This window comes from Capra hircus, chromosome 2 (genome assembly GCF_001704415.2).
Source record: "Capra hircus breed San Clemente chromosome 2, ASM170441v1, whole genome shotgun sequence".
NCBI classification, from domain to species: Eukaryota; Metazoa; Chordata; class Mammalia; order Artiodactyla; family Bovidae; genus Capra; species Capra hircus.
In genome coordinates, this window is record NC_030809.1 from 55,721,276 (window position 1) to 55,735,542 (window position 14,267).

The 14,267-nt window shown below is 38.9% G+C and overlaps 1 protein-coding gene across 4 annotated transcripts; it reads right to left on the reverse strand.

The window, feature by feature from the left end:
- On the reverse strand, nt 258-12,669 carry NABP1 (nucleic acid binding protein 1). Of its 4 annotated transcripts, none has more exons than XR_001296702.2 (7): nt 12,082-12,669; nt 11,648-11,786; nt 8,736-8,807; nt 6,974-7,049; nt 6,070-6,142; nt 4,417-4,861; nt 258-2,507 (listed from the first exon to the last, which is right to left on the reverse strand). XR_001296702.2 is itself a non-coding variant. In XM_005676282.3 (6 exons), the coding sequence occupies exons 1-6, from the start codon at nt 12,170-12,172 to the stop codon at nt 4,692-4,694; spliced, it is 621 nt and encodes a 206-aa protein (XP_005676339.1). In that variant the 5' UTR covers nt 12,173-12,669; the 3' UTR covers nt 3,502-4,691. The 4 variants fall into 4 exon arrangements, 2 of the variants coding, with proteins under 2 accessions (XP_005676339.1, XP_005676340.1); XR_309793.3 differs by having other exon boundaries at nt 259-2,446; XM_005676282.3 differs by lacking the exon at nt 258-2,507 and having other exon boundaries at nt 3,502-4,861.

Below are 14,267 nucleotides of genomic sequence, written 5' to 3' on the forward strand. Positions count from 1 at the left end.
TTCTTTTTTAACAGAAAACTAGGGTTTGAAAAGGCATATTTTCACTTTGATCAATATAAGTGAAAGTGAAGTCACTCAGTCGTGTCCGACTCTTTGTGACCCTGTGGACTGTAGCCCGCCAGGTTCCTCTGTCCATGGGATTCTCCAGGCAAGAATACTGGAGTGGGTTGCCATTTCTTTCTCCAGGGGATCTTCCCAACCCAGGGATCGAACCTGGGTCTCCCGCATTGCAGGTAGATGCTTTATCCTCTGTGCCACCAGGGAATCCCTTGATCAATATAGGTCCAGAGGAATCCAGGCAATTCCACTATGGATAACCTAAGATATTCTATTTGAACCTAGTTCAAAACTCAAGAGTGCTGACAGGCAGTACTCAAACTCTATCCTGCTTGGAATTACAGCTTTACTCATTAATTATGACTTTTGGAGGAGTATATGTGTAAGTACTATTTTTCATAATCTAGAACCTTGTACATTCTAACCTTACAAAAATAAACTGGTATGTGCATGTGTACATTTATTTCAAGATAAAGTTATTTCTGTTAATATCAAGGACAGGAGACAAAAATCTTCAGGGACTTTAAGTGCAGCTCTCTCCAACCTACACTTACACATTCTTCTGGTGGAGCACAGAAATAATCCATACACCTAACAAGTTCCTGGGGAAAATCTTATAGGTTTATAAACCATTCTTTGAGAGTTTTATTCAGTACCAGTATGTGGACAAAGAAACTGAACTCGCCATGTCCAGAAGTATAAATTTTGTTGGCATGAAACAAAAATGTACTCAAATTTTGGTTAAAGATCTGATTTTTAAAGACATGTATTACTTACCAAGGCCTTGAAAAAGATAAATGGAATGTCTACTAGTCAAAACTTGTTTAAATGCTCATTTTCACCATACTGATTATCTCAATGGTAAACAGGTCTTAGGAGTATCTTTGGACCTAATGTTCTTAATGAGGAAACACTACCTGAATGGCTTGTCAGATGGTCTGGACTTGATTCTCTCATCTGTGATTAGTGCTTTAAGAAACATCATTACACACTTTTAGCTCAGAAACCTGGAGTACTGTGATCACAGCATTGGAACAAATTCTGATGCATCCCTAATGAAGTAAACCTGAAGAGACTTGGAAAAAACTTGAACACACCTGGAAAGTTTTTCTAGTTTCTCCCCAAGTCCTAACAACATACCATTCAGGTTAGTGCTGTTTTCCCAAGGTCACAATTAGATTTCCTCAAAAGCGTATCTCAACTGTTAGTCATTATGACTACTTTGTGAAATGTGGGACTGTTTACCCCAACATCTATTTAATAATTGGCTGGAACCTCAATACTCAAGATTGTCACTATGGCCAAGTATATCTGCTTTTACTCATCATTAACCCTGTACCAGAGAAATGTGACTCTCTTCTACTAGAAATGTTCACTTCCATCGGATAGGGGACAAAATGAACAGAAGGAAAAGATTTAAAAAAAAAAAAAAAACAGCATCATAGCAGAAGCTACCCAAAAAACAAGTCTAGAGAAATAAACAGACTTTGGTGTGAAAGTCTTAAGTTAACAACTGCTTTTCACGTGGTTTTCTTGTTTGTTGTTTCTAGAACCTTTGTGAATAAAGTCTCTTTAATTAAGAGTCACAGCAGCCTACAACTGCTTAGAGCAATCTGTCATTATGGTACATTATGATAATGTATTATTAAGGTATAAGAAAAAGGCAGGCATGTCAGTGACTAAATTGGAGTGTCTGATCCATATAAACTAAGAGCTGCTACTATGTCTTAAGACTGATGTAAAATACTCTCAAATTTGTACCTTCTGAGAAAACTTTCTAGGGCCGGTTAACCACCTTCTGATTACTTTACATGTTCATATAGATCATTGATCTTACTAACCTTGCATCTATTTGTTTTTAGTATCATTCCCTCAGCATTATTACTCAATCAAGCAAATTAAACATTCTCTTAAAATGTTAAAAGATAAAACTACAAGTGACAAATACTCAGTTCTCAGTGATAGGGGAGCCTCAAGTTAAACTGTCCTCGAATTTAAAATGCAATTACTAAAACTATAGGAACCAAGCAAACATAAGTTGGCATAAATGTCCATGGGAAAGCATCCTGCAGGCTTCACTAATATGTACCACCACCTTGCTTTATGGGTTTCATGTTTCCAAGTCTGTATTACAGTAACCCCCCAATGAACCTGCCCAGAGAGAAGGGGCCACCTGCTTAATGAGATTTCAATTCACTTCAATCCACTTCAGAACTGACTTAGAAATATAAAGTGGGACCCAAACTCAGTAGTGTGTATTTCTATATCAAATGGCCTTTGTTTTCAGTAGGTGTTTAAACTTAGGAAGTTGTTAGCTGAAAGCGCCAGGAAGGGGGAAGGTGGGAAACTTTCTTCCTCTTAACTTCTTGATGAGTACTGTCCGAGGAGGCTGAGAAGGCAAATATTCAATATGAATTGTAACTCACTTTGCTTTGGTTTTGGAGGCTTCCCTTAAGAAAAAAGAAATTTGTTAATAAATGATTTTTTAAAAAACCCACAGAACAGCAAGGTTAAATTATTGAGGCAAACATCAATCACAGAAGTAAAATGTAAGGTCTTTCTCTACTTAATCTCAACACATTAAAGGGTAACAATACCTCCACACCTAACTCCTGCATTTTCTCCTATTCTTGAGACATGATTAGACAATAAACATTTGATTGCTTATTAGGAGCTAGAAATCATTCTAATCATTCACTTGGAAAAATCTTAAATAACTCTAAAGGGGTAATATCACTTACTTATTTTTATAGTTATGGAACCTAAGGTTTACAGAGGTTTTAAGTGAACAGCTTGTCCAATACCACAGGTGAAGAGAATCAGGCCAGGATTAGCATCTCAGCAAGCCATTACCTGATTATTTTTTTAAAAACTCTAAAATTCTTTCATTCAAAATCACCTTTAATACTAATCTCCCACAAATAACTCAGTCTTAGGGCTTCTACCCTTACTTAAAGATTAAAAAAAAAACTAATTTGTAATTTTCTTTTTTACTTCAAACATCTGTAATTTTGTGAACATCCTGAAAAGGTACTAGTCACAAAACCAAATGAACTATACTAATCAGTATGTGAATAAAGGGAAAACTTATTTCTATAACGTATCATCCCCAGTTACTTAAGCACCATAAAGAAACTTCTTGAGCTTCTTCATTACTTGCTTTACCCCTTAACACTACCGACACAGTGCCTGATATGTGGCACACTGTTAGAAACTGGATTAGAGCAAGTAAATATCTGGCACAGACTTTTATATTCAAATGCCATGGCACTTTCAGAAAACAAAGCCTTCTTAAACTATTTTGCTATTTGAGGTGAGAGGAAAAAGACAAAGTGACAAATACAGAGCTAAGTAGTCACCCAGGCTGAAGTCATGACTACAGTTACAGTAAAAAAAAAAAGTACTGGCTCTCCACTGTAAATCATGAAAAGAGCAAAAATAAGGTAGGTCTGTTAACATTAATGCAAATTTTATTCAAGAGATAATTTTGAAGAAGAGTTTAATTCTGACAAAGGAAAAATTTTCCAGTTATCCACACTACAGTGAAAAGTGGAACTGGACACCATTTAACATCACATGAGTAAATTTAACTTTTATATTTCTAAATAAAGCTGTATTTGCTTCTTTGAGAGAGCCATTTCTTAACTTCTGCTGATAAGGCTTTGTGAATTGTGTTCAGAAATTTTGACAACAAACACACATACACAGTCCCTTCAAATAAGAAAGAACCTAGGATTTTCACTCCAGGCTGATTTTCTGCAAGTACCCAGGACCCTATAAGATTGAATATTTCTACATAAATTCAATTTGAGTTGCCTTCACTATAATGTTTATCTACCATAATTTGTAAAAGTTAGATCAATGTTTATTATCACTTCATAACTCCCTCAAATTAAACTTCAATATTTGACACGGTAGTTTCAAAAAATAAACATTCAAGGCCTCAGGTTTAAATTTCCATTCAGTGTAATGCACAAAGCTGATAAATATTAATAGGACTACCCTAAAATAAATTTAGATTCCTTCTAAAAACTTGTCATAATACAGGTCACATTCTATTCCATAATTCTGATAAAGAATATGCTTTTTGGTAACAAAACAAGAGTTTAGGATGATTCAGTCCTTGGAAAATCTTAATGGCAATCACTCAAGAAGTCAATCATTCCCTGGAGTCACACTCAAAAATTGCTGTTAACATTGACCAGATTTTTGTTTTTTTTGGTGGTTATTGCTTTAGTTGGCAATATCTGTATTTAAGACAAAAGAACATCTCCCACTAAGCCTTATTTTAAATATTACAAAATTTATATAGAAGACAGACTCATAGAGGCTAAAATGCTGATGGCATAAGTAACTCACCCATGAAATGGGTGCAGGTTTTTTAGAGGATATCCAAAGATCTTTTTGCTCTAAAAATAAATGCCCCTATTCTTCAGAGTGTTCCCATTCTTCAATAGGAGACTCGAGCAGCTTAATAGTTCTTCTATAAAAAACAAACCACTCTTGTTAACAAACCAAAAACATAAAAAGAAACAGATAAAGGACAGTTTTCACAGTTAACAATAAATAAAAGTGCAATAAGTGTTCAAGTAGGGCATGTAGTTTAAAAACTACATGTGAGTATTTGGCATAGGTCATCTTTTAAAGGCTCTCCGAGGGTCCCTGCCATTACTTATTGTGGTCATGACTGTTTGATTATTAGCTGTTCCTGGTAGCTGTGGATTTATAGGTCCCCGGCCATTGCTTCTACCAGCATATGAAAATTGGCATCCCCTCGCTTCTGGGCCAGTCTGAACCCCATTTCCTAAAAAAGAATATAAAAAAAAATCACCATTTTCAGACAGAATTACATCTATTTGAAGTTGTAACACATGCTATTAATGCTTATATTATGGAAAACAAATACCTTTATTTGTAAACTACTGGAAAAAAATCAGTGTGAGTTCTAGGTTTTTCCAAATGTGTAATTACTTCAAATGTATTAACTTGATGCTTGTATCAATAAGGAGTGAGGGAAAAGAACAACTTGGGCAACTGAATGAGATAATAACAAAGTAGGAAAAAAGCATAATGTACTACCTGTATTGAGGGCAAGAGTAAAAGAAAAATAGTATATGAGTATTGGCATTTGATTCAAATAAGGTTAGTCGTGTTTTAAGAGAGAGACTATAATTCTAACTTTTTAAAGGAAAAAACAGCAAAGTGTCCCACAACATAACAATCATCAGAGCTGTGCCAAAACATGTAGCCAACAGGTCAAGTAAATTCCAGCCACATTGTGCTGTGTGCTCAGCTGTGTCCAACTCTGCGGCCCTACAGACCTCAGTCCACCAGGCTCTTCTGTCCATGGGGATTCTCTAGGCAGGAATAGTGGAATAGATTGCTATGCCCTTTCTCCAGGGGATCTTCCCAACCCAGGGATTGAACCCAGGTCGCCTACATTGCAGGTGGATTCTCTACAGTCTAAGCAGCCAGAGAACTCCTCAGCCACCCAATGAATTACAATCACAAAAGATTTTTCCCTAAGTCTTTAGAATAAAGGCTTCAAGACCTTTAACAAGGATATAAGAGCCACTGACCTTCGAGGGTATTTGAGGGGTAAAGGCCAGCTATTAGCATATGAAAAACTAAGGTGAGCTATTAATCTGAGGATAAAATGCTTTCAGTAAACAAAAATAACCAGTTATTCTGCATCTACTATAAATATTTACTAGATTATAGAAATTCTGTAAAAATCAACAAAAAATAGCATAATGCATCATCAAAACTTAATTTCTTAATCACTGTGTTCGCAGTAACTGGTCCAAATGTTTAAATACAGAATGTGCTCAATAAATTCACTTAATAAGAGGGTATTTTTTTTTCTAGAAAAAGTAGTTATTTGAGAATTCCCTCTTTCACAGTACTTTCCCTTTTAGTACTAATTTTTGCCTAAAGACATTTTTTTTTGCATAAGAGATTCCCTTAATTCTTATACCTGATTACAAATATGCCAAAAAAAAAAAATCTTACCCATTGGTCCAAATGTACCTGTACCCACATTGTTACTATTATTCATGGAATTATTCTTCTGCTCATTGTGTGCCTATAAAAAAAAAGTTTTAACTTAATCAAATGAAGATTTCAAAATAAACATAGAACATGCATCCATTCTTTTTTTAACTTTCAAGGCTTTTTAAAACAATTTTTAAATTTTATTTTTCATTGGAGGAAATTGCTTCACAACGTTGATTTCTGCTATACAACTCAAATCTGACATAACTAAGTGTATGTGTGTGTGTGTCCCTCCCTTTTGAACCTCCCTCCCACCAGTCACCCAGTCCTACCCCTCTAAGGCTGTCACAGAGCGCCAGGCTGGGCTCCTTGTGTCATACAGCAGCTTCCCATTAACTGTTTTACACACAGTATAGGCTTCCCTGGTGGCTCAGACGGTAAAGCATCTACCTACAATGTGGGAGACCCGGGTTCGATCCCTGGGTTGGGAAGGTCCTCTGGAGAAGGAAATAGCAGCTCACTCCAGTACTCTTGCCTGGAAAATCCCATGTACAGAGGAGCCTGGTAGGCTATGGTCCATAGGGTTGCAAAGAGTCGGACACAACTGAGCGACTTCACTTCAGTGTATATGTCAATACTACTTGCTCAATTCATCCCACCCTCTCCTTCCCCCAGTCTGTCCACCAGTCCATTTTCCACGTTTTTGTCTCCATTCCTTCCCTGCAAATAGGTTCATCAGCACCATTTCAGATCCTATACACTCACAAAACACATAAAATGAAAATGACCTTTAAAAGATTCTTTTTAAAACTGTCTCCATTACACTTAGGATATGAAAAGCCTGGCAACCTGGCCATAGAATTATATTACACAGTCAAATTAGCCTAATCATAAAAACAGACAACACATTTGGATTAATTACCCCTTTGTTCTGTTGTCCTCGATAATCTGGGTTAGGTTCACTGAAATTTGGCAATTCTGAATAAACCATACAAAATCTGAAAGACAATAAAGGACAATTTGAATGATTTCTGAAATAATCAACCTTTATATAATATGCATAACTGACAGGAATAAAGAACTTAGACGTCAATGAATTAACCAAACAGCAACATCCTAACTAACTCTATTCATTTACAGTAAAACTTCCTAAAAGCTTTGTTTCATTAAAAAAAAAAAACCTCAAATACTTGATTGTCTACAATGTTAAAAAACATTCTATTCTGTATTTTAGTTCTAATTCTGTACTGCAAAAATTAAATGTCAAAGATCAAGGACACAGGAACATATCTTTGTCCTATTTTTCCACAGAGGCTGATTGATGCCTCTGAACCATGTACAGGGTTGCAGAGTGGTTTTTCCAGCAGTGGTGATGGATTTGCACTGATCCACTCACACACTCATCCAGTCATAGTCATTCTTTGACCAATCACTGTGAATCTGCAAAGATAATCATTCAAGGTTAAAAGTGGATTTTATAGGCATTAATAAAAGACAACTGGCTATCAAGAAAACAGTTTATCCCAAGACTTATCAAATGACTATGGTGTATATTAATTAACATTACACATAAGCATTTTCTTAGCTCCTCAACCCACAAATTAAAATCAGTTTTGGTAACTCCTATACTGACCCCAACACAAAGTCACTATGCATTGAGTGACCTCCAGTGGTTCTTCATGTTAACTGACCTCCATTATTATAAATACTGTACATGTATGTGAAGGCTGAGTCAGAATCCTGCATCTTTCTGTAAGACTGATGCTAAGATCTCTCACAGCACACTGCTCTAACATTACTCTAAATATGAACAGAAGTGAACTCAAATTTTCCTCCTAGCAGAAGCAGTGTTACCAATTTATTATCTTTAAAAGCTTAAAAAAAGCTCAAACACTGCTTATTTTTCCCAAAGTATCTTATGCCTGCAGTGTAGAAAACATTCTTCCTTTGTTTTCTGGTGCCATTTGTGGCTTCTCCCTTTAGATAGCCTCTATTTTTATAGATATTAAGTAGGTGTCTTAGGCATAAACCAAGTAGAACGGACTTAATGGTCTGGTTCACTGCCTACACCGTACTTTATGAGTACATCCCAAATATCTAGGCCAGTGTGGAGACTGAACTACCTTTACACCCCTAGAGAGGATGGTTCCTCCAAGTCAAGGTGGAGATTACCAGGGTAGTAGTTTATGGAAGCTTACACTGTGGCAGCCTGTCCAGTACCTAGACTGGATAAATATAGGACTTCAATTGTCACTGCTTCAAGTCCTTTTCCATATGGGTACATATTCACCCATAAACAGAGAAAAAGAAAAATTAAACTTACTGCCTAAAACTAATACTCAGCTTCTTAACTGAAAATTCACTAGATGAGAGTTTACTTCAAATGGTACTTGTGACACCTGAAAGACACACGTTTCCAAAGCTGACAGAAATGGTCCCACCGGGGATCATCTCAAGTTCAGCTTCTTAATGCTCTTTGCCAGGAAAAACTGACATTCTCAACCACAGGAAACAGTACTGATAGCTGTTAAACTAGCACATACACAGAAAGTTAAGCTGCTGGAAGCATTCAGTTTACCAGTCAAAAAAGGTCAGGGAAGAGGTGCATACTTCATACCTACCAGTTATTCTGTTGATATTATTTGTAATTTATTTGATTATATGAAACATATTTTAATACTTACTCCCCAATTTTCTGAAGTTCTCCACCCCTTCCAGTATAAAGTGTCAGACATCCTTTCCACATGGATGCATACCTAGAAAGAAAAGAAACAGTTCTATGGAAATATGTATGTTTCCTTCAACTTTTTGTACTGGGGTGCAGGTGGGGGTTAAGCCCTGTCTCTGCCATTGATTAACTTGTTACTTACTAAATAATAATATGAAGAAAAATCTACTGCTAAATTTTGATACAATTAAACAATAACTAACCCTAGAAAATAGAAGTCTTTTTGCAAAGGAAGCATTACTATACTCCAAAGATCACATCTTCAGTGAATTAACAAAGGGAGAACTTTCAAACTGCAGAGACTTAACCTTATTCAATCACAGGACATATAAAATCAATATCCTAGTGTTTAATTTTACACTTATGTAATTGGTCTACAAGATATTGGTAAAATAGTTTTTCTTTTGCCTCTATAAAACACAGGCTAGTATGTGTTATTCCTAAGTTACTAAAAATTTAGTAAATTTAATCAAGGAAGGGGCTAAAACACTAAGATCATAATCTTACACTGATCTGTTTTTCCAAATTCCCTATTTTTAGCAACAATGGCTGAACATTTAAACAATTTTGAATTCAGATAGTATCATTAGACAAAATAATCCTATACACAAATCTATGAAAAATATAATTTAGTATTGTAAAATAAGCCCAAGGTTTGTTTCTTTGTACAACTAAGTTTCATGATTTAGAAAGATACATTATAACCAAGCATTATTTAATGAAGTACAGCGGTTTATCTTTTAATACAAGTTAATAAAATTCTTCTAGTCTCACATTATGTATTTCTTTTCATTTAGTAAATGTTATTTATTAAAGATTCCATTCATCACTTTGTTACACAAAAAACTGACTGAGGAGACAGTGCACTAATATCTTCCCTTATTAAGGTAAAAATTAACACCTATTTTGAGAGAAAATTTGAACTTACTGCAGCTAAAACATTTCAGTCCAGTCGCTCAGTCGTGTCCGACTCTTTGCGACCCCATGAATTGCAGCACTAAAACATTTAACTTTCACTTATTTCAGGAATGAGATCAATGTTTGCAGGATTTTCTGATATACATGTCAATATCCAAATTACCATTACTGAGATGTATACCTTTCTTCCAAAGCTTCTGTTGTTAGATTCAACAAGAATTTAAGGGCCTTACAAATAGGCCAGACTCCACTGGGTATGTTACTTTAGTAAGGTATGCGTGCTAAGTTGCTTTAGTTGTGTCCGTTCATGATCCCACGGACTGTCATAGTCCGCCAGGCTCCTCTGTTCATGGGATTCTCCGGGCAGGAATACTGGAGTGGGTTGCTATCTCCTTCTCTAGGGGATCTTCTCAACCCAGGGACTGAATCCATGTCTCTTAGTGTCTCCTGCGCTGGCAGGCAGGTTCTTTACCACTAGCGCCACCTGGGATTCCCATTTTATAGAAAGTTGAGAAAACGTAGTAACTTCAAGATTAAACAGAAGTTAGAAAATAGTATATTTCTTTGGGTTTGAATTTTACTTTACACTGTACTCCTCAGTAACTATACTCCTTAAGATCCTACAGATACTACTTGGATACTGACTTAGTTTTTCCACAGGTTTTCTGATGGACACATCTAAGTATCTTCTGTGACTACAAAATAAGCGATAATCGAAATGAGAAGATGTTTACAGTGTATAAAATAACTTCTAATCACTGGATGAGATACTTCGGCAGCCAAAAAACTTTAATTATGCTAATTTTCACCCTACTCTCCCTGGTAAAAATTCTCTTTTGTGCAAGTTAAAAATGTGGAAGTTTAAAAGACTTAACCAGTGTCATAATGAGTCACAGTGTATGAGAAAAAAATGTCTAAGTCCTGACTCTCACTTCCTCCTTTGATGATACTCTGCCTCACTTCCTGAAGGTGCTGTAAGACCTGTAAAATACTATCAAAGGGCTCTTAGGTTCCTACTTTCAGGGTGATCCAACACTTTTCGGAGATTCTATTCACTAAGCTAACATCAATCTCCACCTACTTTTCCTATTGTTATGACCAATGAATTATTATAATTCTGTAAATCAAAAAGCTTCCAAAATCTAAAGATCCTTCTCTAGCATTTTATCTTCCAAAGTTAAAAACTTGGTAAATCTTGGTAAATGCAGTCTAACTTCTAACCTCCCCCACCAACCCTCCAGAAGAATGTACTAAATTATTTTTAAAAATCAATCTGCCAACTAACTCTCAGACAGAGGTATCATAGATATCTGTCAAACATTTTCTGCACAACATTCTGGGTTTTGCGCAACACTGTCGTTACAACAGTAGGCAAAAGGAATCATTTTCAAGAATGCACCTTCCAGATATTGTAAATTTCCTTTCAGTTTTTAACATCTGTGTACAAATTTGACACACTACAAAACTGGCTAAATTCTCCAGCTACAATCTCAATTTAAGTACACACGGTCTAAATGTGTATACAGATAAAATATGGGTAGGACTTCAAAAGTTATTAAAAGGGGTAAAGGTTGGAGAAATAAACTAAGCGACAACTACATTATATAGTTAATGAAAAAGATGAAGTATTCACTATGTCAGTTTTAATAATCTACTAAAAAGACTGGGTAATTCTAGAATGATATTTAAAAATCTACCTAATTTGTAAACAAGGTGTGGCTAGATTCCCAGCTGAAACTGGGAAACTTTTAAAAGCAAAGGTGTTACACCCCAACGCCGCCTACCATCTCAGGTTAACATGGATGGGGCTCAAAAATCCTTGGAGTGGCCCACAGAAAACACTAAACTTTATCCAGAACTTGCCAAGGTGCCGGGCGTCCGCCAATTCGGATTCTGCAGATTCCTACTTTGGAGGCGCACTCATTCCCCAACCCTTTTAAGCACACCTACCCTCTGGTCAACCGAATAATATCCCCTGGCTGTATAAGACCTCCGATTTCATCCCACACGGAAATAGTGATGCTGCCAGTTTTATCTGCTACTTTGCATGATCTCACTTCATGGCCGTCTTTGGTTTTGGTCACGCGTCCTGTGAAGATTTAAAAATCAAAAGGGGGAGGGGTGTATTAGATAATGAGGACTTCCAAAAAGCTAACTCCTCCTCCGGGATCAAAATGCACCTGAAAGGTGGGAAGAGGCAGAGCCCCTGGTTCTCGCCGCAGGCGGGCTACCAAGGCTGCGGGGGCCAACGGGGCCACGTGGATGGGGGAGGGGAGAAGCGAGGGAGGAGAGGGGGAGGGGAGCCCCCGGCTCGCAGCGGCGGTGCCCTTCCCTCCTGTCCCGGGACGCACAGGGCGGCGGGGCGGGCTGCGGACCCCACTTACCTATCTCCAGGACAATAAAGACGACATTTAAGTTTTTCAGTCCGGGCTTAATATCTTTTATAAAAAGAGGGGGGTCCCTGACCCCGTTCATATTGAGGCAGGTGCGGCTACGCTGCGGAGACTCGGGTGGGGAGGGAGCCGGACAAAGCTTCCCACCCACCCCGGGCCAGGGGCGAGGGCGGAGGGGCGACCTTGGGCGGGGGTGGCGAGAGAAGGGGCAGAAAGCGGTTAGTCAGGGACCGAGGAAACCAGTCCAGACGGCACTAAGCCTAAAAAAGGGGGAGGGGAAAAAAAAAAAAGCGCTCACAAGTTTAAAAGAAAAAAAGACGAACCACTCCGCACACCAACCCCGCTCCCAACGGGGCGACAGGAAGGCAAGCGTGAGAGCTGCCCCCTTCTTTGGATAAAAGGAAGAAAAAAAGGTAGCGAGAGGACGCTTCTGTCCTGAGTCCCGCTGACACACAGACACGGGCGCGTGCCCTGTCCGTCCCGGACTCCGGGGAGGGTTGGGCTGTGATACCAAACCCGGAGCAGAGAGCGAGCCTCCGAACACCCAGCGTCCCAAACACCGACTGCGGAACGCGCCCGCGCGCCGGCAGGACCCTCGGGTCGCTCCTCCCCTTGTGACGTCACACGGCGTCGGCACGCCCTACGACCCGCCCTCCCCGCTCCGGAGAAGGGAAGCCAGGGTGCAGAAACCAGCGAGCGACGCGCGCGCAGCTTCCCTGGTTCCTCCCTCGTTCTTCCTAGCGCTGTGAGCGCGGGCCCCGCCTCCTCAGCCATCCAATCGGCTCTCGGCCTCACCCCACCCTCCTCCCGCTTCCGCCGTCGCTGCGTAGCGTCAGTTTTACCCATCCGTGTCTTCTTCAGGTTACTGCCGCAGGCTGTGGAACTCCTGGGCTTACGCACATTTTTTTCCCCCTCAGAATTCAGTCTTCCACCCCCTCTGTGTCACGGGGACCAGTTGCTGTGTTTTAAGATCCAGCGGGTACGTCACAAAGTACGCACAAGGTTTAGGCCAGGGTGGTGGTTCTGGGTTGAAAGAAAAAGTAGGGATGGGTTCTTAGGTATAAAGCTGTGATTTTAGGGCCGGAAGAGAAGTTCGAGATAGTTTAACCGACACATTTTAAAGCATTTTGAAACGGAGATCCAGTAAGGTGGGGGCTTCCCCGTGGCTCATCGGTAAAGAATCCGCCTGCAGTACAAGAGACACCGGTTCTATCGCTGGGTCGGGAAGATCCCCTGGAGGAGGGCATGGCAACCCACTCCATTATTCTTGCCCGGAAAATCCTATGGACAGAGAAATCTGGTGGGCTATAGTCCATAGGGTCGCAAAGAGTCAGACATGACTGAAGCGACTGAGCACGCAGACACGCCAGAAAGGTGAAGTAGGTTGCTGAAGGTCACCTAGTAACTTTGTGAGCAAGCAGGGCGTCCGCATAAGTTGTCCGACTTAGACTTCGTGTTTTTCACTCTATAGCGCTAGGCAGATAAGTTCTTTTGCAGATTTATTTTTCCTTACTCTTCTCTCAGGTTACACCGTTTGACTATTTTGCTTTTCTTTATGCTTGTTTGTGTTTTAGTAGACTTTTTTTTTTGGCACAGTTTTGTGTTCACAGCAAACGTTACGAAGGTACATAGATTTCCCTTACACTCTACACCTGCACATGCATAACCTCTCCCCATTATCAGTATCCCCCCCAGAGTGGTACCTTTGTTGCAGTTGATGAATCTATATTAATACATCACCCAAAGTCCATAATTTACCTTAGGGTCAGCTCTTAGTGTTGTACATTGTTTACATTTATAATATTATACATTGGATAAATGTATAATGTGTGTTCACCATTATAGTATCATACTGAGTAGTTTTACCACCCTAAAGATACTATGTGCCACTTATTCATCCTTCCCTCTCCCCTAATCCCTGACAACTACTGATATTTAAAGGTCTTCATTTCCCAGTATGTCATGTAGTTGAAATCATACAGTATGACGTTTTTTCATATTGTCTCTTTCACTTCTTCCACATTTAAATTTCCTCCATGTCATGACCTACCAAGTCATGCATTTGTTTTCTACATGCAAAACAACTGTAATAGCAGTGGGAAACCCTGAAACATTATCACCTGGGGAGGGAAAAGAGTAAATTTTTCTTCATGTTATGTAGTGAAAGGGACATATGC